Source organism: Zingiber officinale, chromosome 11B (assembly GCF_018446385.1).
Source record: "Zingiber officinale cultivar Zhangliang chromosome 11B, Zo_v1.1, whole genome shotgun sequence".
Classification (NCBI taxonomy): Eukaryota; Viridiplantae; Streptophyta; class Magnoliopsida; order Zingiberales; family Zingiberaceae; genus Zingiber; species Zingiber officinale.
The window spans coordinates 18,499,540-18,526,969 of record NC_056007.1 but is presented as its reverse complement, the minus strand read 5'-3'; the positions used below and the strand labels follow the sequence as shown (position 1 = coordinate 18,526,969).

Here is a 27,430-nt window from a genome sequence, read left to right as displayed (position 1 = left end):
TTGGCGACTTGGTCAACATTGGCGATAGCTTACCGATGGTCCAACTCTTATTGATTTCAAACATGATCAAATTTGTGTTAGGTCCCTTGGCTGCAGGCTTAAGGGAGTGAATTGCTTGTGAAACAACCTTTCTCATTCTTTCAACTCAGATTAGTAACAACAGTATAGTTAAGAATGAATTAAACAAAAAAAATTGAAAGAAGAGGCGCAGAGTTTACTTGGTTACAACCTAGATGGTTGTTAATCCAAGATAAATGAAAAGCTTTAAAAGATCTCCTTTGGTGAAGGCGGAGAAGCCTCTTACACTTGTTGATTACTCAGACTATTGCTAAGAAATCAATACTAGAGTTGATACTAAAATTGTTGTGTATTTTCTAACTCTAGGGGTCTTTTTATAGCTCCTGAAAAATCCTATCCGTGGGTGTAAGTTGCTTCCAACAGCCTGAAAGGCGCCTCCAGCGATGCGCCAAAAGATAAAGTTTTATCCTTTAGCAATGGTATATTTTTCTGGTCGAAGGGGCTTTCCATAAGGCTGGAAGGGGGCTTCATACTGTTCATCGAAGACGCCTTCCACAGTGAGGCACTAGAGGCGCCTTTAACTCCCTTTGAAGGCGCCTCTAGTAGCACTTCCAGTCATCTTTTGCTCTTCTGTTACTCCGCTCGCCTGGGTGATTTCGGTCAACCAGAATATGACTCACCCAAACTCATTTTCCGACCTTCTCTTCGTGCAGGCTTCCTCCCCGGCTTCTCATATCTCGAATGTCGCGCATGTTCTTCTCGCCCACTGGTGTACTCTTTCGTAGCACCTCGTCCCTCAGATACACCGAACCTGTCGACTCCCTTCCCGTGCCATCTTTCTCACTAAATGCGTCTTCCACTCGACTTATTGTATTTCTAAATTTCTGCACACTTAGACACAAGGATCAAACACCAATAGAACCTAACATGACTTGGTTAATCATATCAAAACTACCTTGAGATACCAACAATTTGATGCCATATGTGAGAATTTAATCTGATCTAAAATGTAAAAATTAATGATGTCGGGAAACTCTCTACCATCACCGTGATCGAGAGAATTTTGGCAAATACATCACCCCACAATGCAGCAAGCAAGAAATCAAAACTTCTTAGGTGTCATTCTCATTCGACCGTTGCACCAAAAGCCCATAGGCCTTCGTCCTTACTAGATCCTTACTCCCCAGATCTTCGATCAGCAATCTGACTTCTTATTATACTCTCTTCTCGATTCCACGGACATTCAAAAGTAGAGAGATCAAATTATTGTCTCCTCTAGCGAGATCTGTATTACTCTTTTCTTCTCGACTTCACAGATATTTTGGAGTTGAGGTGTCAAGCTATTATCTCCTCTAAAGAGATTGGTATCACTACTCTCTTCCTTACTTGATGGATATTCAGAAGTATGGATCGAGTTATTATATCTAAGCCAAGCCAATGGCAGGATCATCCCAAAATTGTACATCAAATTTGAGTGCATATAGATCTATAAACTTGTAAACGCCTAATGTGCAATTGATCTGCATCCCGTTGAAACTGAATATCAGAGATAACACAAATTAAAAAAAATAATAATATTTTACTAATAATAAATTGAATATGCAATAATTTTATTTTTATATTTAATTGAAATTTGGAATATTCCAAATTTAATTTTGTATAAGAGTCAAATGATGGGCTTTTCTGAGAAATTGCCTTGAATCGCAAAATATCGGGCCACGCGGCGCGTCAAATTTGACAGTGGTTTCGTACCGAGGACACCATCGCGGGGGCTTTTCCCGCTTCTGGAAACCCTCGAAAAACCCTCGCCTTTCACTCTTCCCCTTCTCCGGTGCATATCCATGGAAAGGATCCCGATCATCTCCATCTCCGACCTCGTCAAGCTCGGCCGCCCTCTTACAGGCGCTGCCTCCCTGTGCCCAGCGCCATCGGCCTCTCCTCCGCCCAAAAAACCTAAATGTGACATTTCAGATGAGGTTCCTGTCAAAATTCCTCTTTTCGCTGACCATTGTGAAAATTCCAACCCTGGCACCTTCTCTCCCTTGAGCCGTCCCGTGATCATAGTTGGCACCGTCGAGCTGTTCCCTTGGGATGCTAAGATTTCCCTCGGCTGTTTGAATCATTGCTTCTCGTTCTCAGATGGCTCTTCGAGAGTCTGCTGCTACTTCCTGGATTTCGACCTCAGGATGCTAAGATTTCGACCTCATTGCTTTTCGTTCCCTTGGGATGCTAAGATTTCCCTCGGCCGCAAAGTCAAAATCTTGGCGTGGAATTTCTTACCACTCAAGCATGGTGATAGGGGAGTTCTTGAGGTGATCCGATGGAGCTTCACAGATTTTGAAGCGGCATTTGTTTCTGATTCGTTACTGTCTATGACTTCTGCTTGTTCTTCACGAGAAGCCAACATGAAGTGCCGTGGTGGTGCCTTTGGCATTCTCAAGGCTGTTAGCTCCATCTTCCGTGTACCTTGCACGAAGCAAAAAGAGGATAACTTGAGAAATTCTGGGAGAAACCTCATGAGTAGAGGAGACCTGACAGGATTCCTCGTGGAGATACTTACCTGTGTCTGTGATGTTTGCAATGAATCTAGTTTTGTAGCAGAACGTGATGACCATCATCTGAAAAACAAGGACTGCCATTCCTTCAGTAATTCAGTATTTGTCTATTTCATGCAACCTAATTTTTTATGGCGGCCAGCACTCTATAGGTTGATTGGGAAGTCAATAACTATTTCAAGGTTGAAGAGGAATTTGATCTTTGTTGGAAATGAAGTGTCATATGAGATGTTTGTCTCAACACCATCAACTATGGTATCTTTGACTAACCATTCAGCAAATTGTATTTATGAAGAAAGTTTGAAAAAAAGTGATGAAGGCATGTACAATGGTGTTGTTACTGGAATTTACATGCAAGGAATGGTGATTGAATTGGACGATAAAGTCTTGCTACTGATTCCTGATCCTCCACAACATTCTTTGAGGATGGGTGCCATTGTGCGTCATAAGCTTCTTCAGTTATTTATGTATCAAGACAATTCTCAAATTAAGAAGTTTGTCATGATAGTGCACTTTTATCAAATAGTTAACACATTTTCAAGAGATTGTTTATTGTTTATTGTTTATTATTATTATTATTATTATTTAAAAAATTCCTTTCATTTCTTTTGATCGTCTCCTGTAGCTTCCTCATCTCCATTTTATTTATAATGTAGTTCCTAATTAGTTAAAATAACATAGCCCTTTATTGTTCACTTCAAAGATTGGTAAAGCTGTATATGGATTTTTTGCTAATTCTTCTACATCATCTACCTCCTTCTGTTGTTGACTATTTCTTCCTTCTATAGGTTTCTGTTAGAAATTTCCATTTTATTCATGTTAAGTATTCCTGGGTCAAGATAATCCTTCTTGGGACATGTGTGAAGACATGCATCAGTGTCAAATCCTTTTCCATGACTGATATAAGGCAAGACATTATGGTTTTTCCTTTCCTAGCTTTTTCTTTTATTGTCTTCTTAGATAACATTCTTTGTCTTTACTTATTTAGGTCTCATTCTAAATCTGAGGGTTCAAGTCTTTTGGAGAGGTTTCTTGAATCTCTAACATACTCAGCTAAACTTTGGTAGGAATTCTGAAGAAACAGAGGTTTTGCTTATCATTTTCTAATTGCATTTTATTCTACCTTCTGCTTGTTATACTGATTTATTGTTGGTTGTCAGGATGTTACTTCTGGTCTCGTGTTTTAAAAAAAAATTTGGTGGAATATTTTCTTACAAGGATATTTTGGGATCAAAGAAAGTAATTCCTTTCTGCAATAACATCTCATGTTCTAAATTTTAGTTTGTGATTGAGTTTATTTACATATCATTCTTTAGCTGACAGTCTAAGTGTGCAAGGTAACATCAGAAGGAAGGATTTGCACAAACTTATGCTACAACATTGTTGCCTCCTAGTGCCTTTGAAACAAAGGTTAATTTTGCTAGTTTTTATTTCCAATTTAAATGCCTGAATTTTATCTGGGTAAAGTGAGACTAAAGGCAAAATGATTTAAATAGGCATCACTGATATAGACTAACATATGACTTTACATAGAGTCCCATATTGGGGGATAGAATTCATCTAGTTGATTCAAATGGTTGAGGCATGACTTCATTGTTCTACAACCAGGATTTCATATAGGGGCATTGACTTGGATCCAATTGTTCTGAGTAAACTGTTGATTAAATTACTTATTCCATCTGTTTTTCTTGGTCAAAGATCATACAATCTAGTTTTGTTATTCTGTGGATTTATGATTAATAATTTCAAATTGACATAGGCTATATTTGAATCTTCATGAAAATCATCACTTGGAATTAGGTCGGGTGATTCATGGCTATGGTTTATAGCTTGTTGACTTACTTAGATGATCATACCCAATATAGGCACTTTCTGTCTGATGTTATAAAACTGAAATTTATTTCTCATCCATAACTCTTCTTTTCTCCATTAGGTTCTTCATAAATTAGGTTTCATCTAATTTGGACAACTAATCTTTCTCAAGCTACTTCTTCTTTTTAGTACTTCTTGCTATTGTCTGAGTGGCTGCAAATTTTTATCTTGCTTGCAGTCAGGATTGTTTACTAATTTCTGCAAACATGGTCGGTGCAGTTACCAAATGGAAAGCTTATCATTCCTTAAATTGGTAAGAGTTGCTATAAGAAGTCAGATTAGTTATTTGCTAATAATCTGATTCTCTCTCTCTCTCTCTCCAGGTGATACCAATATCTAATCTCAGAAGCTGGTGTGAAGTGTCTTGGATTTCATTGCTAGCACAAAAACACAATGATAATAACCAATTTGGAGAAAGCCCATATTTTGAACAGTTATACCACAGAGAACCTTTGGGCAATGACATGATTAGAAGAATTTTTTCAAGTGATGATATGAGCTTTGTTTTGGTAGGCATGTTGAAGGTTGGTTACTATTTCTGTTTATCTATTTGCTTTTCACTATTTTTCTCAGCATGATTCGTATGATTAATGGATGGACTGAGGTAAACCTTTCTAAGTCAAATAAAAGCAAATATTGACAGGCAACTTTTTGGTAACCATTTGCTGGCTACACTTTGGATTTTTATGTTGGAATTTAGATCTTGGAGTAGCTTGCTTTAGAGATGGAGTTGGAAATTTAAGTGCACACAAATAGATTCTGAAGATCTTGGTAACATATTTAGTTTCTTATTCGAAATCTCAATTCACAATCTTTGGTCCTCTTTGACGGATAACCTATTCCTTGTATATCACTTAACTGATTTGCAAAGATAGAATGTGAAAAGAACATTTCAATGATATGATGTCTAGTCAATAAAGGGATAAGATTTGTGTGGCCGATTCTAAATAGTGGAGACAAACATGACTTTACGATGATGATCTTTTATTTTATTTTTTTCCCATACGACCCAAACCAGGGGCGGATCCAGTGGGGGGGGGGGGGCGGCATCGGCGGTCGCCCCCCCCTTGTCGGCGGTGGAACCCCTAGTATTATGGTGTTCCACCGGTGGATATGAAGGATATCACCCCTTGTTTATCGTGATCACCCCTCCATTCTTAAATTCCTAGATCTGTCACTGACCCAAACAACATTGATTTGATCATCTTTACTGAAATACAAGATCTCCCATTTCTTTATTATGCTATTTTGTGAATTCATAAAGTTGAAATAACCAAGCATTTTCTCGTGCATATTCTGAACTTCACATGCATCTTCAGGTTTCTCCATATTCAGGAAGGTTGCAATTAACTGATGCAACTGGAAGCATTGATGCTGTGGTGCCAGATTTACCATTGGATGTGAACTTCCAGGCCGTTTATGAGGTGTAGCACATTATTATTCTTTTGTATTTCCTTCATAGACAAAGATTAACAACATTTGATGTTTGTGACACCTATTCACACATATGCTATGGCTAAACAAACTGTACTATGCCCTCTTCCATGTTATGAGATTGTATTATAATCTTTAATATTCATTTTGATTTTCTTGAACACATTTTAATGAGTGAGAAGAAAATCTGCAGCCTTGCTATCGATCAATGATTTGATGATCCAAAGAAGGGAAAATGTAATAGCAGGAACAAGAGTTGGAAATTCAGTATTTGCACAAGCATACTGACAGAGAGGCAGTCTGGTTGTAGTAAGTCTTGTGATATTTGCTGGGTGTTATGACTTTTAATATCCTAAGTAACATAAGTGGTAGGGACACAAAACTATGGAGGAGTTTAGGGAGAACCTGTGGTGTTTAAAGACAGATAATTAACACTGAATAAGGTGTTAGAGAGGAAAATAAACTAAGTGGAGAAACATCTTCCATATTACAAGCTCTCATAACTCAAATAGAATGGAAAAACTAAATTATGAATTATGGAGGTATTATCCTTCAGTTTGAGTTTTTTTAATAATGGTTAGTCATCAACTTTAACATGGTATGGTATTAAAGTAGAGTTAGAGTTGGTCATGATTCGAAGGACTCTGTCCTTATATAAGGGATAGACTACTGGCTTGCAACAATATGTAGCCACCAATTGAATACACAAAGCTGTAATAATAATAAATGTTGGAATCATTAAATAAGTTAAAATATGCTTATACAAGAATGACTCATGCCTACAAACATACTTGGATTCATGCTGACTGAATATAACGGGACTCATGTTGACAAACGAGAAATATGCAAAAACTACAAATACACAAAGGAAATAATCCGTGCATCAAGAAAATAAAAGGACACTAATAAACCCATCTTCAATATAGGTTGTCAGAATCATTTGAGTATGATCAAATTTGAAACTGTAAGTGCCACCCTAAAACATTGCCTCAAATTTATGAACTCAGAGGTCAAAGGAAAAGTGGAGCATGAATACACAAGTGCAAAGTAGGGTAAGAGAGGATGTGCATGATATAATATCTCATTGAAGATAATACAAATATTGAGCATCTTAGATAAATTTTATATTCTTTTAGCAGTAAGTAATCATCAATCTATTATCTTATTTTTCTCTAATTTCCTGTAGATAGTTTCATTATTTTCATATTTTCCTTTTAGAGAGTGGAGAACTTATTATCTAGTAAGTAAAAGATGCATCATATATAGATGGTGAATGACTCACAATTCATCTAGTACGGAATGCATCAAATAATGTATGTATGTATGTGTGTGTGTGTGTGTGTGTGTGTGTGTGTGTAAAGAAATGCACTACAAAGGGTGAACAACTTATAATCTACCTAGTGAGAAATGGGTTAAAGCCTATATAATGCATGTGAAAGGACCTTAGGTCCATTTGAGTGTGGAAATGAGACTCAATACTGTGTGTATGTATATCAATTGCTCTCTTACTTTGATGTAAGTATATACACATTAATTTCACCAATTTCATATTTGCTTATTATCTCTGACCATGTATCATAATGTATTCTTGTTTCTTTTAGTTACTCCAATTAGCAAAGTTATTACCCATACAATTTTTACATGAGAGGTTCATAGGTATTCAACAATAAAAAAAAAATCGAGAACAGTGCAACTAACAGATAAGTAGCAATGTATGGAGTGAATAATAACTTTTGAAAACAATTCCTTCCAAGCGTATTACCTGCATGTATCATACTCAAGTATGGCAAGATAAAATCATATGCAGCAAGAAAAGAAATCAGTTTTCAACTATATTGTTTAACCCCATAATATATTTATTTCTTCCCCATTTCATAATTAAGCAAATGTTTGATTATCCCCTTTTGGCAGCATTGTCTGTTCTCATAGCTACTTGATTAAATCTTTATTTTTCAATTAGCACTTTGATCTTTACAAGGTAGCTTGTCTGATGCGGATATGATGATTTCTTCTATTTACCAGGTCAAAGATTATAAACTTGTAATTGAAGGTTCGTCAAAGAAAATTTATATGCAGCAGCAGTATTTGGATGAACCACTCTCGTGCAGAACCATATTTCAGCATTTTTCTCCCAGAGCCTCATCACAGCTTGTGGTTTATGTTCATTTCTATCTCAAGAAGTCAACTTGCATGCATTTCACTCAATTTTCTACTTACATGGACAACAGTGACTCCTTGAAGTGTAATAGTGGTGAAATGTTCCACCTATTATATGTCACACACAAATTTCCTGCATATCACAGTGTATATCTCTGAATCACTAGGACATTCAAATACATTGTTTAATGGCAAGTAAGTAAAATATCTTCTTTTTACTTATTTCGTACTTGATCTGACGATGCAGCTTCATGAGGATGTCAGTTTGTCAAACAGCTCTGGTTTGTTTGCTGAGGCTTTTATGTCGCCTTATAATTTGATTCCTTATGTGACAAGTGAACTTGATCAATTTGCAGAAATTTTCCTCACAAATCTAGATAAGAAGTCTGATTGTATTGGTAAGCTAAAAGATGCATTTGATAGTAAGTCCAAACATCTGGAACATGTTCAACCATCAAACAACTGTCAACCTTTTTGGTTCAGATAATTTCTTGAGAGAGAATTATCGGTCCTCCCAACTTCCATGTTTGCTCGTGTTGAGTAGAAGCAATTCTCAGTCATTTCAGTTTCCATTTTATTTACATTGTGCTCGTGGGTTCAAAGACAATGGCATGCTTCATAATCACAGTGATTCAAAAATCTTGTTAGAGTTCAGTTCTAACAACTTAGACAAGTATCAGGTATAATATTATGCTGATGATTTTTCTTGACAAAACTAGCACAACAATATTTTCTACTTTCATGAAGAGATGAATTTGATAAGTGAACTGACTTTTCAATTTGCATTCCAGATGCTTCGTGTAGGATCATATTATCTTCTGAAGTGCTCAGGAAAGGGTCTTGACTGCAAATCAAAAGCCTGTAAGCATATAACACAAGTAAAGCCCCTTGTAATCTCTGAATCAATTATCTGGAGGCTTTCTATACTATTTGACGAAGGAAAGCATCAGAATGGGCAATCTCAACATGTTTGTTCTTGTGTTTCTTCAGTGAGAAATGATAAATGTTTAACTGAAAATTTTTGTCAACCTGGGCAAACATTCCTACATTTGAATGATGAAACTCATGGACTTTCTGATGTTCATCTGCATATGTATAGTGAGGCAATCAATCAATTGGAAGAATTGGAGTCCTTGCTGAAGAGTTTTCACAGTATTTTTCCTTCTTTGGATAAAATAACAACTGTGTCATCATGCATCCAACAAATGATGGCTCAGGCTGCTCTTACGTCTGGAATTCTTATTCCAGCCAATGAATTGCCTCAAGGAAATCTGCTATCGTTAAGTGGAAATATTGAGAGTATTTCCATCTATGACTTCAAACCTAAATGTGCATGCTCTAGTTTCACAGTTTGTGAACACTGGAGTACATGTGAAGTCTGTATGCTTGTAAATGATGATTGCCATACGGTAATTTCTTGTCACATTCTCATCATTGATGTGGCTGGTAGTGATAGTTATTTTAATCTCAGGTGCGGATTCGTGGTAGCATAAGCAGATATGCTTATCCTATTGGATTAGGTCATGCAGTGAATGCAACCTTCCACAAGGTCCTGCTGACTCAGTAAGTTTACTCATAGAATTTATTGTTCAATTATTATGCTGGAAGGCCATTCATAAGCTATGGTATTCAAATTGGAATTTTTATTGTTGCTTTCCATGGTGCTTATCCATCATCATTATGGATCGTCTAGTAGTGACCTATCTACCCTAAAGTGGTGGCTTTCTGAACTGTGTGACTTTTTAAATACCAGATTATCATCAAATTTTCTGGTTTTTTACCTAAGATCTTATTTTTCTCAATTAAGAGTGTATGATTTATCAGCATAGTATCTTCACTTATATTTGTGACCCTTCCCTACAAGTATAATAAGAACAAAAAAATAATTCTGTAATTCTACCTATCTGCAGAAATTCAAGTCAGACAAAAGAATTGATGTTGACCCCAATGTCATTTATTGTGGTTAACACCGTGAAGGAAATTTGCCCTCTGGTTAATGTTGAAGGTTTGATTCAAGAGTCCAGACGGAATATTCCATACGAAGTATTAATAAATACCAAATCATCGTCGTGTTTGATCTCAAATGTGCTGCAGTGCACTGACTGTGATCTCATCCACCTTAACTGCAGGGTAATTAAACAACAGTTATAGTGCTTGTACAATTTGGTGTCAATTTTATAGCTTATAGGGTTTGACACCTTTTGACTAGAAATTTTCATTGGTTTTGTTTCTTGCTACTTCCCTCTGTATGCCATTCATGCTTTTAGAGACTAACATAATGCTCCTGAGTCTTGACTCTTTTGGACCTTGGTGCCGTTTTTGTGCCCACGTGTTCTTTTCTCCTTGTTCGAAGGCAGGCTGTGTGTATCATTACTTTGGTACTGGAGAACCAGACACATGGACCTGTAATGTCGCAACCTGTAGGCTATCCCAAAATAACAACAGCAAGTATCCCTCTACTTGGCTTTCTAGTAGGTGAGATGCATTGAGCCTTTTCCAATCATCATGTATTTTTGATAATAGAAATAGCAACTTATTCCTTTCTTTACTATCATTCATGTATGCTAGGTTTACATCTCTTGTTAATTTCTGAAAAATCCTTCTTATGTAACTTGGATGTTGGAAATGGGTACAATCTTCTAGCCTTAGATTAATCTAGGTAATGCCACTTTCTCTGGATGTTTTGCATGGTATCACTTACTAGAATTGATCAGTTGCTAGGTAATGTTGCAAACTATTGCATTGCTGTAACAATTGTGTGAGCCTTCATCATATTTTTTTTCCTTAGATTTCAAGGACGAACATGCATTACAGGGGTTAGTATATGCTTTACATGCTGGATATACAGTAAATTGTAGTGAATTAGTTTCCAATATTCTACTGAATATTTGTCTATCTGTACAGAGGATGGATCATCCTTATGTTATTGCTGGGCTGATTATGCTCGAGCTGAGACATTGCTTCTGCTACATGAATCAAGTCAAATGATTTTTAGTAGTGGTAAGATAGTAAGAGGGCCTGAAAAGAAATATTCTCAGCGTACTACTGAGTACCTTCTATACGAGATGCTTAAAAAGCATCAGAGGATCATCGTTAGAAATCATGGTGCTGCTCCTGACTTGTCCTGTGTAGACTTATCATTTTCGATTGACTCGGATCAGGTTTTCAGTAATGCAGAAGAAAAACTTCTGAGGTCCATCATCAACAATGCATGCCATGCACCAACACTTGTCAGTTCTCTTACACTTCCTGTAGTAATCATTTTTCCGAATATAAATTTGTTAACAGTTTCACTAATCTAGACAGCATAGCATTCATACTGATTTTCTGCAATTTATTTACTGATATTTTTCCATTGATATGCAAAGTCCCACATCTATTCAATCTAATTGGCAATGTGCATCCCGTTCATTTAAGTTTCATTTATTTAATGTTATTGCTTGTCCATCTCTTTGTAATACTTAGTACCAGTGTAAATCTAGGCTGTACACTTTTAGGCAATACTTATGTTATTTAGTATTCAATTTGGAAGAAATATTATCTCAAATAGTCGCACCTCTTATTATATGGGTCCAATAGGAACTCGTACGAATCATGTGCAATCTCTTGCAAATTTTTTATAGATGCAAGCATTGCATATGCTGGCCATATGCCATCCTTGCAAAAAAGATTTAAAATATTTAAGCAAAATAATACACAAATACAACTCTTGGTTCAGATAGCAGAAGCCCTAAAAGATATACAATCTGACCTTAAGTTTATTATAGAACAAACAAAGAAAGGAGTCCAGACCACCTCTATATCCGACGACTTGGTAGAAAAATTGAACAACTTATCTTTAGGCGCAACAGACAAGCCTAAGGAAGGTAAAGGAAAGCTAAGGGTCTTTAAGGATCCTTACAAGGTGCTTAAAGAAGAACAGGCTAAATTAAAAAATTAATGGCCACCAAAACGGAGACTGTATCAACACCAGTGCAAACAACACCCTTATTCGAAGATCAAATAAGAGAATATAGGCGGAATCAACGAAGAATGTATAATCTCCAACGGGCAACTGGGAGATTACGGAGACAGCTCATTGGTCAACCAAGCTCACAATACACTTTAGAGCAACAACTAGATCCCCAGGTACAATTACGTTTATTCATGCAGGAACGAGCTGCTATAGTCCTTGCTGAAGCCCTATATCATTCTCGACGCGATGATGTACACCACCGAGTGTATGTTCATAGATCGTAGGAAGCTGTACTCATTATTGACGGAGGCCAGCTTGATAGAAGCTTCATTCGGGAAGAAAGCTTCAACCACCTACAAAGAAGCCATATGCAGTACATCCATCTAGGTGTTTTACAATTACGCATACAAGCTCTCCATCGACAAGAAGGCACCATGGCCCTAGTCATCTTCCGGGATAATCGATGGCTTGGTGACCAAGCTATCCTTGCCACAATGGAAGTTGATATGACACAAGGAAGTCAACTTGTCTATGTTATTCCTGATATAATGCTAACTATTGGAGATTTTTACAGAAATATCCATATTTCTATCCTCACACGAGGATATGAACGATGGTAGAATGGCGAGGCAAAATCTCTTAATCACCAGAGGACTGGTTGGCCGGCTTTCTAATACTCCTAATGTCGGATTTGCTTATGAAGTCCAAGGAGTTGTTGATTCCCTAACTAGCCATGGGGTTTGAGCCTTACCTGGACGATGATACTCTACATCTAGTTTACAAGGACTAGACTGGATCATCAAGTCCCCACAACTATTTATTCCAATGCAACCAGCTGAAGTTAATAGCAAAAATTTAATGGATGGACGAATTTCATAGAACACAATTCGAATACTTTGAACTCAAACCATTGGGATATTTAGAAAAGATAATTTTCATTTAAGGCTTCCAGTTTAAAATGCACCGCACTCCATTACATCTGTGAATAAGAAAATGAAGAAATTATATTTACTCAGAAGTCATACATGGGCTAGTTAAATATGCCCAAGGAAGGCAATGTGTTAGGTAACTAAAATTTTTTCATCGATTATGTTAGGAGGTGGAAGAAGAATATAGCTTTTAGTTGTGAAGATGTAGAAAGTGTTCAATTGGATTAAAATGTGCAGCCTATGGGCACTTCATACATCGACACATGCATTTGCTGCCACGTGTTGCTTAACAATGATCCTGTAAATCATTGGGTTGATACAGATAGGATGGCACATGCTTTTAGGCCAGGTTACACTACACTTGTGGGACAGAAGTGGAATGGTTTGAGGAGTCGACTTTTGACAGCAATCGGGTTTCTATTAGCCTGTTTTGGCTTTTGAGGAATCCGTTGATGACAACACAATATGCTATTAGCTGCCACATTATTGGCGAAGAGAGGTCATGTCTGGTACACAAATTACAACAGTCTCCTAGAATGAGATCAGAGAAGGCTACAGCCATGAGAAAAGAAATAAAGGGATTTAGGTATGCAAAATTGTAGAATAGTGTAATGCTTTATATTGAACTTTGGGCTTCACTTCCTATTATATGCAAATGTGGTATGTAAAACTTATAGTAGCCAACTAATCATGAGACTAGATTACGATAACATAGTATTATGGTCAATTAGGATAGGAAAATTTGCTGAGATCAGGGTTAATATCCTAAGACATCTAACTTGTGGAGCAATGCTCCAAAATGTGACATGCATCTATCTTTTCTTAACTTGGAGGGCATGTTATATATCATAGCATCTATCTTTTCTTAACATGAAATAAACATCGCATAACATGCATCTTCCTTTACATGCTTAAAACGTATCAATATATGTAACATCGAAGCAACTTATACTGCAGGTGAGAGATACTTACGTCCTTTCACTATTTCCTACAATTATACCACTAGGGTTTTGGGAGAATAAGCCTTCCTTGTATGCCTTGGCCTCCGGATTTCTCTTCACCCGCGTACTAATCCCCGGAAGAAAATCCTCCTCTTAGATTCTCCTCTTGAAAAGCTTCAAAGGATGGAACCCTAAGGTTCTTGGTCGAAATTTGAAGGGAAGAGGAAGAAATTTCGGCTAAAGGAGAAGAGGAAATGAAAAGATTTTAGGTTTTGGTCTCTTCCATTCCCTTTTATACTAAGTGGAAGTTGAAGCATCTCTTCCCACATAACCTACATATAAGGAATTATTTCCTATTGCTAATGTGATGCTTTACCATCACCTAATGGCTACTTAAACAAATCTCAAGTAAGATGTCTAGGGTTCAATCCTAGCCCAGGCCATTTATGAAAATATGTTTATTTCTTTTCTTTTCTTCTATTTCTTTTTTCTCTTTTGGAATATAAAATTTACGGGTGTTACAGTCCCCATAACTTATAAAAAGTTTATCCTCAAACTTAAAACAAGTGTGGATACTTCTGTCTCATATCGTCCTCGAGTTCCCATGTTGCCTCTTCATACCATTGACTTTGCCACATCACTTTTACTAATGGTATCTCCTTGTTCCTCAGCTTCTTAATTTCTCGATCTATTATCTAAATAGGTCGAGTTTCATAACTGAGATCCTCTTGAACTTGTACCATTGGTGGCTCAATCACTTGATTTACTTTGGGAACATGCTTCTTTAGCATTGAGACATGGAATACATTATGGATGGCTGACATTTCCTGAGATAGTTCCAACTCATAAGCTACCTTGCCCACCCTTCTAGTGATCAGGTATGGTCCCACATAACGTGGACTCAATTTTCCTTTCTTTCCAAACCACATTACTCCTTTCATAGGAGATACTTTGAGGAACACTAAGTCCCCAACTTCAAATTCCAGCGGTCTTCGACGCACATCCGCATAGCTCTTCTGTCGGCTCGGAGCAGTTTCTATTCTTTGGCAAATGTTCTGAATGACTTTGGTGGTGTCCTTGATAAGGTCTGTTTAGAGTCCCATTTTTTTCTTTTCACCACCTTCATACCAACAGATAGGAGATCTACATCTCCTCCCATATAAAGCCTCGTAGGGTGCCATTCCAATAGTAGCTTGATAGCTGTTGTTGTATGCGAATTTTGCTAATCATAGGTATCGACACCAGCTCCCTTTGAAATCTAAGGCACAAGCCCGTAGCATATCCTCCAAAACTTCGTTCACTCGTTCTGTCCCGTCAGTTTGAGGATGAAATACAGTGCTAAACCGCAGCTTAGTGCCAAGAGCTCTCTGAACACACTCCCAGAAGTGTGAAGTAAAACGACCATCTCTATCAGAAATTATGGTTTTGGGAACTCATGTAATCTGATGACCTCTTTAATGTACAATTGCGCTAGCTGTTTAATAGAGTAGGATATTCTGATAGCTAGAAAATGAGCAGACTTAGTCAATCTGTCCACTATTACCCAGATAACGTCGTAACCATTCGTGGTTCTGGGTAACCCTACTATAAAATCCATAAATATATCCTCTCACTTTCACTCTGGGATCTGGATAGGCTGTAGAACTCCGCTTGGTCTCTGATGTTCTGTCTTAACCCGTTGACAAGTCAGACAGCTACTGACATATCTAGCAACATTTCTTTTCATTCCAGATCACCAAAAGCGTTCCTTTATATCTTGGTACATCTTGGTGGAACTCGGATGCATTACATAAGGTGTTCCATGGGCTACATCTAGAATTTTATTTCGCAGTTCTTCTTGATTAGGGACATAGAGGTGATTATCGTAATAGAGTATCCCATATCTTTTATTTTTGACTCAATAATCACTATGATAGGCTGATAATTTGATTTCGTCAGGGCCACCTTAATATCTTCTTTAGCTTGGAGAAGCTCCCCATATAGAAACCCTATGCATGACTTTTTATCTCCATCTACCAATCGAAGAACCCTCACTAAAGGAGCAAATATTTTCAAACAAAACGTCGCACCATTCCAAAAACTCATCTCATCTAAGTAGGGTAAGCCAATTTCCCTTTATTTTTGACTATTTGTATGTCTCCCACGTATCACTTGTAAACATGATCCTTAAACTAGATTTTTTTTCAATCAAACTTTGCAATACGAGGAAATTTGATGCAAACCTGGTAACTCCTGACCGGACTATGCCTCTCTTCTTCGTGAACTTCTCATCAATGACAAAGTTTTTTGTTGAGCATAAATGAAAATGGTAAAAGACTTGACTTACTCAATAACCTTTTTATATTGTGGAAGTTTGCCAATACTTTCAAGTATGAGATTAACAGTGTGAGTTGCACATAAATTCCAAAAGATCCTAGGTCATTTTTCTCTCATCAATTTAGCAGCAGCCATATTGTTGGTGTCATTGTCTGTTATAATCTGAATAATATTCTGAGCTCCTACTTGTTCAACACACTCGTCAATACTAAAAAATAAGCTCAGTTGTATGTGCCTCATCTGAAGACTCTTTATACTCTAAAATCGTAGTACCCTCTTTGCAATTAACACACAAATTTAATATGCTTCTTCTTTTTCTATCATTATATGCATCTGTCATGATCGAGTACCCATTCTTTGCCCATTCTTTTCATGTTTCTTCAGCAGTTGCTTTGTTCTTTCAACTTTGGCTTTCAACAGTGGCTTCCTAAATTGATATTGAGTTGGAGGCTTTAATCCTAGTCTAAATTGACCCATTGCCTCTATTAGTTGCTTAAAGCTATCATTATCAACAACATTGAATGGGATTCCATTTTCATAAATCTATCTCCCAACATATTATTGAACTTGTTGAGTTCTTTCTTTAAAAAGAGTGAACAAGCTTGGTATTCGGCTCGATAAGAGCTTGTTTATGTTCGTTCAATATACACAAGATTAATTAAACAAATAAGCTTAAATAGCTCGTTAAACTAAACAAACAAGCTTGAACACATGTGTTCAGCTCGTCAACGTTCGTGAACAATGTTCACGAATCATATTCATTAATAAAAGCTTTTATCAATATGTTAAATAAGTAATAAAATAAAATAAAATAAACTAAACAAATAAGTTTGAATTAACCAATCAAATAACTAAAAATTTCAAACAATCAAACAGACTTAAATTGAGAGATCGATAACATCTAAACAAACCAAGCTTAAACCAAGCTTAAATTGAGAGCTCGATAACATCTAAACGAACCAAGCTCAAGTAAAGCTTCAAACAAGCTCAAACTCATAAAAAATAAACCAAGCTTGAACAATCATTTCAAATGCTTGGTTCATTTTAAGCTCGGGTTGGCTTGGCTCGGTTACTTTATCAAATAAGCTTGAACACCCCAAGGCTCGGCTCGACTCGTTTACAACTCTACTCATTTATATTTTTTTGGCGAAGAACTTTTACTCCCACTTGAACCTACATTTTCTAGAGCAATTACTGATGCATATCTATCTATGGGGCCAAGTGGAAGAGTTTTTTAATTTCATCCATCCCTTCAATTTCAGAACCTTCTTCTTCATCTTGAGAAATAGTCATCCCTGCTCTACAATTTTGTTCTTCTTTCCGTTCCTCCCTTCTAAAATAGCCCTCTTGCATTTATTTTTATTTTCTTGAGATGCTTTTCGACAATCTGATATATTTTCAGGTATATTTTCAATGTGCTCCTTGATCCTATACACTCCTCTCGACATTATTTTTCTACACAACTTGCATTTAATTTTGTCAAGATTTTTAGGATAAATCAACCTTCCAAATTTTCATTCGAAGTTATTTGACTTTCTTCTAAGAATCTCAGATTCGGGTTGAGTGTGCTGTCGAAGATGGATTATTTGCGTTGTGATAACCTGAAAAGTAATTTAAGAATAAATTCAGGAACTTTGGAATTATTAACAATTCTAAGAAAAAAATTATATAAAAAAATTATATATAAAATATAATTATACGGTACAAAATAGTATTAATAGAATAATCAAATATATTTTTGATATATTTTAATCTAATTAATAAAATTTATTTGATATTTATTAAAAAATTGAATTTGAAATATATTTTTATATATTTAAATCTGATTTATATAAATTAATAATATTTATTAGAATTTTTAAATTTTAAATATATTTAAAACTGTTTTATATAAATTAATAATATTTATTAGAATTTTTTAAATTTTAAATATATTTTTTATATATTTAAAACTGTTTTATATAAATTACTAATATTTATTATAATTTTTAAATTTAAAATTTTTTATATATATCTAAATTTGTTTTATATAAATTAATATTTTTTTAAATTAAATTTTAAATATATTTTTTATATATTTAATTGGGATAATTTAATTAGGTTTTATGGAATCCTATTATTGAAACTATCCCATTTGGGAGTTGTTTGATTTAATTAAATCCTTAAAATATTTATGCATAAGACATGAACTCGTGACAAAACCATCGGATGCCATTGGACGCGTTGTGAGAGGCGTTCGGCGCCGCGCGGAAGCGTCACGTCTGACGAAGGCTGGCGTCACTTCCGGCAACGCCGGAAGAGTTGCAGGACACATTCAGCGCATTCGGAAGCATTGCGAGACGTCGTCGGACACGTCCTGTGACGCTTTTGCTACGGACTCTTCGGATGGTTGCAGATGCGTCGCAGGACACGTTCGACGCCATAGGAGACGCCCCGTGATGATGAGTAGACGAAACAAAAAATAAATAACAAAATAAATAAAACTTATTAGAATCAATGAAGCGACGAATCCGCGACGATGAGACGATGAGAGCAGACGAAGAGCAGATGCAGACAAACAAGTAATTTAGGGATTATAAATTTAATGATTTATTGGTCGGACAAATATGCTCTTTAAATTAAAAGCTCAAAATTATTGATGCCAAAGGCCGTTGAGGCCATCGAGGGCCGTTGAGATCCGTCGAGGGCCACCTAAGCGGCTGGGCCACCTAGGTCACCATCCTTGTAGGTTTCTTGCGCGGGTGGCGGATGGGTAACACCTAGGTGGCCACCTAGGGCAAGTTTTAGAACACTGTCGGTAGATAACATTAACTTTGACTTCTCGGTTTGAACCCTTCTCGGTCATCTGTAGATCTTAACCCAACTAGCTCGGGTTGCCGATAACTTCATCTTCTCAGTTGCTTAGAAGATTCTTCGTCGCCAGTATATTCCTATCACATGGACCCTTTGAAATCCCTTCATCGAAAGTTAACAACTAGCCAATTGCCCCGGAACACCATCCAATTGCCTGGAATCGTCGAGCATGCTTCCCTGCAATTGTTACACTTAATGAGTATGATATAAAGTATAAAGCTACTCGCACTTGACTAGATTTGATCGATCTAGTTCGGTTTTGCCAAGTTGATTCCACCTAGTGTTTTAAATAACGTAGCGTTGGTTCATAGCATTTTTGTCTTGTCATCGCGTAGGCTAAATAGCGAAGCACATATCACAATTCACAAGCTTTTCGTGCACACTAATTTTTAAATTAAAAAAAACAAAATATACTTATATAAGTAAAATAAAAATAATATAACCTAAAATTAATCATAATAATTCATTACATGTCAAAATATCCAAGAACAACAATTTAAAAAGTTTTATAATTAAAACAACATAATCTAAAAATAATCAGTATCATCCAACTCTACATCACTATCATCATCAATAGTGTCTATGATTGAAAAATTTCTACTATCAAAAGTTGTTGGAATTATTCCACCATAATTTTCAGCGTCAAGATGATTATCTTCCACATCAACAAGACTCAACCTTGCTTGTTTGTCTTTGCTTCCACCTATTATATAAGAGATACGACATTTAAGAATCAATTATAGGTGAAGTAGATATAAGTAAATAATGTGCATATGCTTACTTGAATTTTCAACAACTCTTTTTTTTGAATTCGTAGAAGAACTTCAACTATATCCTCAATATCTTCGACTCGCTTATCTGAGTAGAAAAGACTTTCAAAGATAGCCGACAACACACTCACAATAGCATCACTTTCAAATAATTCATCATCTTCAAGTCATTTAGTAGTTACGAGAGGACTGGACTTTCTTTCTTAGTTATCCATTCATCATCCGAATCAATTTCATCAACTACAATGAGATTAATCTTGTCTCTCCTCCTAATGCTTCTCTCCCTAAGTTTGAAGTTTTATTTCATAAACACCAACACAATCAACTTCGCATGTTCAAGCCTATTTCTCTTTTTTGTATGAATCTAATATTACAAAAAAGAAAACATATATAAAAAATTAAATAATGATATGAAATTATAAAACAATTAAAATTCAAGTAGAGTTAGAAACTTAGAATATTCACCGATTCAAAAGTGCTCCAATTTCTTTTACATTCCGAAGCACTATAAGTGAGACTAAACACTCGAATTACAAACGCAGTAAGCTCGGGTGTCTTACTTCCAAAATGTTTCCATCACGAGACTAATAAGTAATAACATAAAGAAAATTACAAGAATGTATATAATTTTACAAGAACGGTTACAAGAAGAAAATTTTACCCGGTGTTTGCAACATTCTTGTTCGGTTTGCTATTGGAGTTCCAAATTCTCCTTCATCTTTGTTATACAAGTCTAATTGGATGTTCGCTTTAAGACGATTATCAGAAGACAACATCCTATCCATGCAAGTATACAATCCATCTCTAACTTCATCATAATCAGAAAATCTTTCTTCATAACACAATTACGGGTTCAAATAGTACCTGACCGCGTGTAGAGGATGATGAAGTTGTGGAGTCCATCGTGAATCAATTTTTTTTCCAAATGGACTTGTAGTTTCTATCAACTCCCCCACAATTAAATTTTATTGTCTCTTTTGCCTTATCCATAAGTTCATAAATATATCCGGTTGATCTCTCCTTCGAATCAACTTCCCTTAACACACTTACAAGAGGAACAACGCTTATAACACAAAATGCAACATGTGGCAAAACGTTGGGATCATTAACAATAATTCTCTTCACGACCTTTCCCTAATTTGGTGAACTAACCCAATCTTATGAAGTAAACATTTGTTCAAGTGGTCTTTTAACCTTATACATACTTTGAAGAGTGAGAAATGAAGTAGCAAAGCGAGTAACAACGGGACAGAGAATTTCTTTACCGTTTGTATACTCTCATCAAAGAAAGTATAGTCCCATGACCATAAAGCAACTTCACAATCATCTTAGCATGCTCAATTGTGTCAGAAAAAATCTTTAACTTTGCAATATCCTCTAACATTAGATCAATGCAATGCGCCGCATAAGGTGTCCACTAAATTTTGTGTCTAGTCTTCATAATTTTTTCCCTCGACTTAATGCAATTCGAAGCATTATCCGTGATAATTTGAATCATATTTTCCTCTCCTACCTCATCAATAACATCATCAAGATATTTAAAGATCAATTCCCCATTTTTAATAGAAGCTGATGCATCCATAGATTTAAAAAAGAAAGTGCCGGCGGGACTATTCACCAAAAAATTAATCAAACTTCTAGTCTTCCCATCCGTCCAACCATCAGACATAATAGTGCATCCATATTTTTTCCATACCTTTTTATGCTCCTCATATATTAGGTTGATGCTATCAACCTCAGCTTTAAATATCCAAGTTCTTAACTCATGCAATGAAGGAGACTTGAACCCTCTTCCATTTTCCGCGATACCCTCAAACCATAGGCAACCAATAAGGATCATTCACAACATTAAACGGAAATACGACAGAGTAAATAAAACGACCAACTCTACGCTTCACATCAACATTAAATCTTTTTTATATGTCGAATTTAGAGTTGTTTCTCTAGGTTCCGAACTAACAAACCCATGAAGAGTATCTTTACCTTTTGATTCACCACTACTAGAACATCCAATTGAATTTCCCCCTACACTTCCAACTTTTGATGATTGCACACTCATACTCTGGGGACCCTCACCAATCTCTCGTAACAATTTGGTTTGTTTGCTTTTAGATGCTCTAATTTTGTCAAGTGATTCTCTAATTTCTTACTTAATATCATCCGAAATACTAACACAAGGTGCAACCCCTTTATGAGTTTGAGCTAAATGTTGCTTCAAGCGTGTAATCCCTCTATTTGATATATGATGACAAAATTTGCACCGAATAGATTTTTCCCCCTCATTTTGATAACAATACTTCCTACCAATATCTTTTTTATCTTTTTTTGACAAATTCGTAGACATTGCAAATTCCAAATATATAATTAAAATCCTAGAAAAACAAAAGAAAAAACATCAAAACAAATAATTAATTAATTAGAAACAAATAAGAAAAAATGGGAATCAATCCAAGGCATCTGGATCGATCTAGTGATCGATCAAGATCCTTTTTGTTCGAACAATAGCAAGGATCTGGATTGATCACTAGATCGATCCAGATTCCTAACTTCTGGATATCGTGAAATCACTTTTGCTCCTTTGAGACACGAAAAACAAAAAGGAAAAACCAAACGAAGAAAATTGAAAGGAAGGAGAAAAGTTGACCTCCAATTGTCATCCCTCACCGTCGCTCACCGCTGACAGGTTGTCGCTCGTAGCTCACCGCTCACGGCTCGCCGATCGCCCGTCGCCGCTCTCCGCTCGCCGCTCGTAGGTTGCTAGTCGCCAATCATCTGTCGCCTCTGCCCTACCTTCTCAAAGGTCATGATTCTGTTTGCCTCTGCCCCTTTGCCTTTGCCCTAGCTATTTTGTAACCAACTATAGCGCCTGCTATGGGCCGCTAGATCACGATAGCGCACGCTATGTGTGCTATCAATGCTATTGTCCCGAATAGCGTGGGCTATTCAGGACAATCGCTAATCAGCGAATGCTCTGCAGCGTTCGCTGATCGTAGCGCGCGATAGTGCACTATATAGCGCGCTTTTCGCTGCTATTGAAAACATTGATTCCACCCACTTGGACTTGTGCCAAGCAATCAACTCCTGACTGATTCCACACACTTGGATTTGATTCACCTAGCTTCCAGCTAAAAATTTTGTATGTCAATCCTTAATTACTTGGACTTGATTCACCTAGTCTCTTGCTAGGAATTTTGTATGTTAAGCCTTAATCACTTGGACTTGCTTCACTTAGCCTAACCTCCAACTAGGAATTTTGTTTGCTTGATCTCTAACCAAGACTTAACTCATGCTTTACTTCCCAATTAGGACTTAGATGCCTAGATCTACTAGGATTTAGTCACTGCCTGGTGCACAACCAGAACATTAACTTCCGTTAAGTATACTGTACCTGTAAATTTTGAACGACTGGTTAGATCACAACTAACCTAATTTTAACCTTAATCATATATCAAAATCCTGGGTTACATGTTGTGCACCTAGCGCCAACATTCTAGACCTTTGCATAATAGATATGAAAAATCTAGAAGTAAGGAGAAGACCCTAAATAAACTTCTAAATAACTTTACAAATGTAGATTTAGGACTAGGAAGGTAGGAAGAAACTAATGATTCTAGAGTGGTTTAGGATACAAATTTAAGTTTAAGGTTACTGTTTCACCTACAATAAGGTTCACTTTGACTATAACATAAAGTCATAAGAACCCAAGAATCCTTTAGGACTAGGAGTGGTAGCATGCTAGCAAGGGAAGGTGTTCCTAGAGACCACCTTGATGAAACTACCAAGTCTAGGGCTTCTAAGAGACTTAAAGGAGTCCATAGGAAAATATCAAGAGAGATTATCCCTAATGAATACTTAGAAAACCCGAAAAGAGATAATATGTATTGAATTGCCAAGAGTGTGATTCCATCATACTAAATGAGTTTTGGGTTAGTTAACTAATTTTAGAAGAATAGTTCACTTAACCATAACATAATTGACACTTTGGAGTAGTTTAAAGGCTATTAGGTAGTTTTGGGTTAGTTAACTAATTTTAGAAGAATAGTTCACTTAACCATAACATAATTGACACTTTGAAGTAGTTTAAAGGCTATTAGGTACCTAGGAGATGGAATATCCTAACTCTATTTTAAAAGGTATAGAGTGTGCCAATAAGTTTATTTAATAGATAACTTATCTAGGTGACTAAAGATTAGGATAGGCTCATGCATTAAGATAATTAGTTAGAGACTTATGTTTAGAATGTACGAAGAAGATTTAAAAATCCTTAGGCGTGTCGAGTTCTATCTTATGACTTTGGCACATTATTAGAAAAAGTCATGCATGGAGAAAAAAGATTTATAAATGCTTATGATGCATGATGAAACTTCTATTATTAGGAATTAATACATATGACACGATTGATAATCATTTAATGATGCCAATAACAACAACCAAGCCTTATACTGCTAAATGAGGTCGGTTATATGGAACCTTTTAGCCATGAGACTTTATGCCCTACTATATCATCATTTATATTTAAATAAATTTTATTTTATTTTATTATTGGTAACCAAGTCTTTTTTGGTCGTCCTCGTTTGATGTGCGTATTTATTCACATCGCCTAATTGAAGCATTTATTGGTCATCTAAGTACATATTCGTACCACCTTAAACGTGTCTGTTATAGTTTTTCCTCAATAGATATAACTCTGACTTTCTCTCTAATATTTTCATTTTTTATTTTGTCCATCTTCGTATGTCTACCCATTCATCTTAATATTTTTATCTTTGTATAGTTCAATATTCAGCGCCATATAACATAGCAGGTCTAATCGTTATTTTGTAGAACTTCTTTTTAAATTATATAAAACACTGGACACTTCCTTTATTTCAACCATCTTGCTTGTATATCTCTCTCAATCCCTCCATCATTTTGTAAAATGATCCTAAATATTTAAAGCTCTTAGTTTTAGACAACTTATCATCTCCTATCTTAACAATTATCTCATTATTTCTAATATTTCTAAACTTTAATTCTATATATTTTGTTTTTACTCTATTAAGCCTAAAACCTTCACTTCTAGTGTTTCCCATTAAAATTCTAGTTTAGTATTTATTCATTCAAGTGTCTTATCTATCAAAACAATATTATTTATAAACAATGTGACTCCTTTCCCATTAAGAGCCATGTGCCTTTTTTTTTAAGAAGAGTGTTTAATAAACAATGTGAGATCCCTTGGCTTTGTCTATACTCTGTGTCAATCATAACTCTTGCAAATATGTTAAATCATGCTCGTGATTACTTAAGTCTATATAGGGCTTTCTTCAATTTATATACAAAATAAGCATCCAAATTATTTTCCTATACTAGTTTAATAAATTTTTTCCACTAGTTCTTTTCACAAAAATACATTCTTGACACTAAAATGTTGTAACTCCCAACTATCATTTGCTGCTAATGACAATAAAATTCTAGTTGGAAGGACATTACTAACATTTGTTTAAGTAAAAATAGTTTAAGTAACATGAGTACAATTATCAATAAAGAACACAAACCATTTTGCTCTAGAATATTATTAGTTGAAGGACCCTCAAATATCACTATAAATGAGATAAAAGACAAAAAAGCTTCTATTACTTAATGTATAAGACCTATATTTATGTTTAGCAAGTTGACACACTTTAGAATGAAACCCTCAACATCTATACTTTGCAATAAAGATGGAAATAAAATTTTAATGGTTCTAAATAATGGATATTCAAGTTGGTGATGATGAAGCTAGATCATATTATTATTAGACAAATAACGTACTAAAACTACTAAAAATAAAGAGGAAGGTAACTTGCTGTATTTGGTAATGTTGACTTGTCTTTGATAATGTTTCAAAGACCTGACCTTTTAAGATAGTGAGACCATCTTGTTCTTTATGATGTATAATCATCTTCCATGAATCCTTGTCCATTAATAACTATGATGAAGAATTAGATTGCAACATAAATTTTGAATAAAGTTTTGGATAGCGATAATGTTTGTAGATAATTTGGGACATCAAAATGTCAATGATGGCTTATTTTAACAACTTCTACGCATGGGAGTATGTGGAAATATGCTTGGTGAGTGGGTCGTATGCCAGGTGGCTCTTGAATTGATGATCCAAGTAGTGAATGAAATCTCGAGCCGTGCCGCCTGAAACGGCCGGTTTTTACCTTTTCAATGTGGGACCGGCACATGCACTGCAGCACAACAATTTCGCGTGCGCCATGCCCGCGCAACAGAAGGAAGAGGAAGGAAGAAGGAAGAAGAAAGAAGAAAGAAGAAAAAAGGAATCAATTTGGGGATGAAAACCTACCTCGAGTCATTGGTGAAAGGTTGGCGAGGCGACGGTGAAGTGGGGAGGCGGCGAGGTGGCGGTAACGAGGCGGCGACAGTGAGGATGTTGGCTGTTGCGGTGAGGCGGCGACTATGGCGACGAGTGAAAAAAAATCGTGATGGCGGAAACGTGAGGTTAGAAAAAATTAGGGTTTATTAAAACTTTTAAATAAAATCATTATATTTTTTTGTATAATTTCTAATTTCTAATTAATTATTATATAAATTATAATGATATATTCTATAAATTAATAATTAATTAAAGAAACGGTTAATTAATTGATATAATTATAATATATAACTTTATATTTTTATTATTTTTATTAAAATTATAAAAAAATTAAAGTAAAAAATAGATAATTTAAAATAATTTTAAAAACAAAGTTTAAATTATTTTTATAAATTAAAAATAGATTAAAATTTTATAAAATATTTAAAATAATTTTGAAATTTTATAGTAATTTTAGAAATTTCTAAATAATTGAAAAAAATTAATTGTTAAAAAAATTTAAAAATATATAATTTTTTTAAATAAATTTGATTTTAAATTCAATATAAGCTATATATATATACATATATATTATTTAGAATATTTATAAACTATAATTATACAATTATTATATATATATTATGATTTTTTGTTAATTTATATAATTATTATAGATAATAATTGTTTTTATCTTAGAATTAATTTGAAATTTGAAATAATAAATATTATAATACTTATCTTCTCTATTTTTAAATTCTTGGTTCCTAAGCATATAAAACACATTTTTATTGATATGAATGTCTAATCTTTATTTTAGAAATTTTTACAAATGTATATGCTCAAGTTACATAACATTAATACAACAACAACCAAAGTTTATTATATATATATATATAAAGTATCGAAATCGTATCTGCATGGCACGATACAATATCGAAACCGTATCGTTCCAATCTGAGATCAAAACCTCAGCATGGGTCGAGATTTTAAACCTTGAATCCAAGAATAAAAAAAGCTTGTATTCGAGATATATAGTCCAATAAAAAATGGAAGCATACCTAAGTACAACAATGAACTAGTATTTGCCAAGGTTACCAATAAGAGATCTTATCCACTAGACCTTTTGTTGGTTGAGCCTACGTGACTCCTTTGGTGTTGTTTCATTTTATTTTGTATTAGTCATATGCATCTAAGCATTGATCCTTATTTGTTCTCTTTATGTCCCCACTTTCGGTGGAGCAGTTTACTACCCATGCTTTATTATTCGAGCATAAGTCTGTTGCTTTTCTACAC

General features: G+C 35.3%; 1 protein-coding gene across 8 annotated transcripts in view; it reads left to right on the top strand.

The window, feature by feature from the left end:
• The first annotated feature begins 1,717 nt into the window (after positions 1-1,717).
• LOC122034262 (CST complex subunit CTC1-like) overlaps positions 1,718-27,430 on the top strand; it is a 45,595-nt gene continuing 19,882 nt past the window's right edge. For 4 of the 8 annotated variants that reach the window (XM_042593432.1, XM_042593431.1, XM_042593436.1 and 1 more), the window contains exons 1-16: positions 1,718-3,011; positions 3,362-3,480; positions 3,562-3,636; positions 3,734-3,812; positions 3,921-3,983; positions 4,624-4,698; positions 4,769-4,969; positions 5,765-5,869; positions 7,902-8,183; positions 8,284-8,434; positions 8,520-8,716; positions 8,828-9,445; positions 9,508-9,599; positions 9,947-10,166; positions 10,394-10,511; positions 10,941-11,266. In XM_042593432.1, the coding sequence (XP_042449366.1) occupies positions 1,860-3,011; positions 3,362-3,480; positions 3,562-3,636; positions 3,734-3,812; positions 3,921-3,983; positions 4,624-4,698; positions 4,769-4,969; positions 5,765-5,869; positions 7,902-8,183; positions 8,284-8,434; positions 8,520-8,716; positions 8,828-9,445; positions 9,508-9,599; positions 9,947-10,166; positions 10,394-10,511; positions 10,941-11,266 (3,873 nt within the window). In that variant the 5' untranslated portion in view covers positions 1,718-1,859. Of the gene's footprint in view, positions 3,012-3,361; positions 3,481-3,561; positions 3,637-3,733; positions 3,813-3,920; positions 3,984-4,623; positions 4,699-4,768; positions 4,970-5,764; positions 5,870-7,901; positions 8,184-8,283; positions 8,435-8,519; positions 8,717-8,827; positions 9,446-9,507; positions 9,600-9,946; positions 10,167-10,389; positions 10,512-10,940; positions 11,267-27,430 lie in introns of those variants that run through there. The other 4 variants (XM_042593433.1, XM_042593437.1, XM_042593438.1 and 1 more) reach the window with 4 other exon arrangements.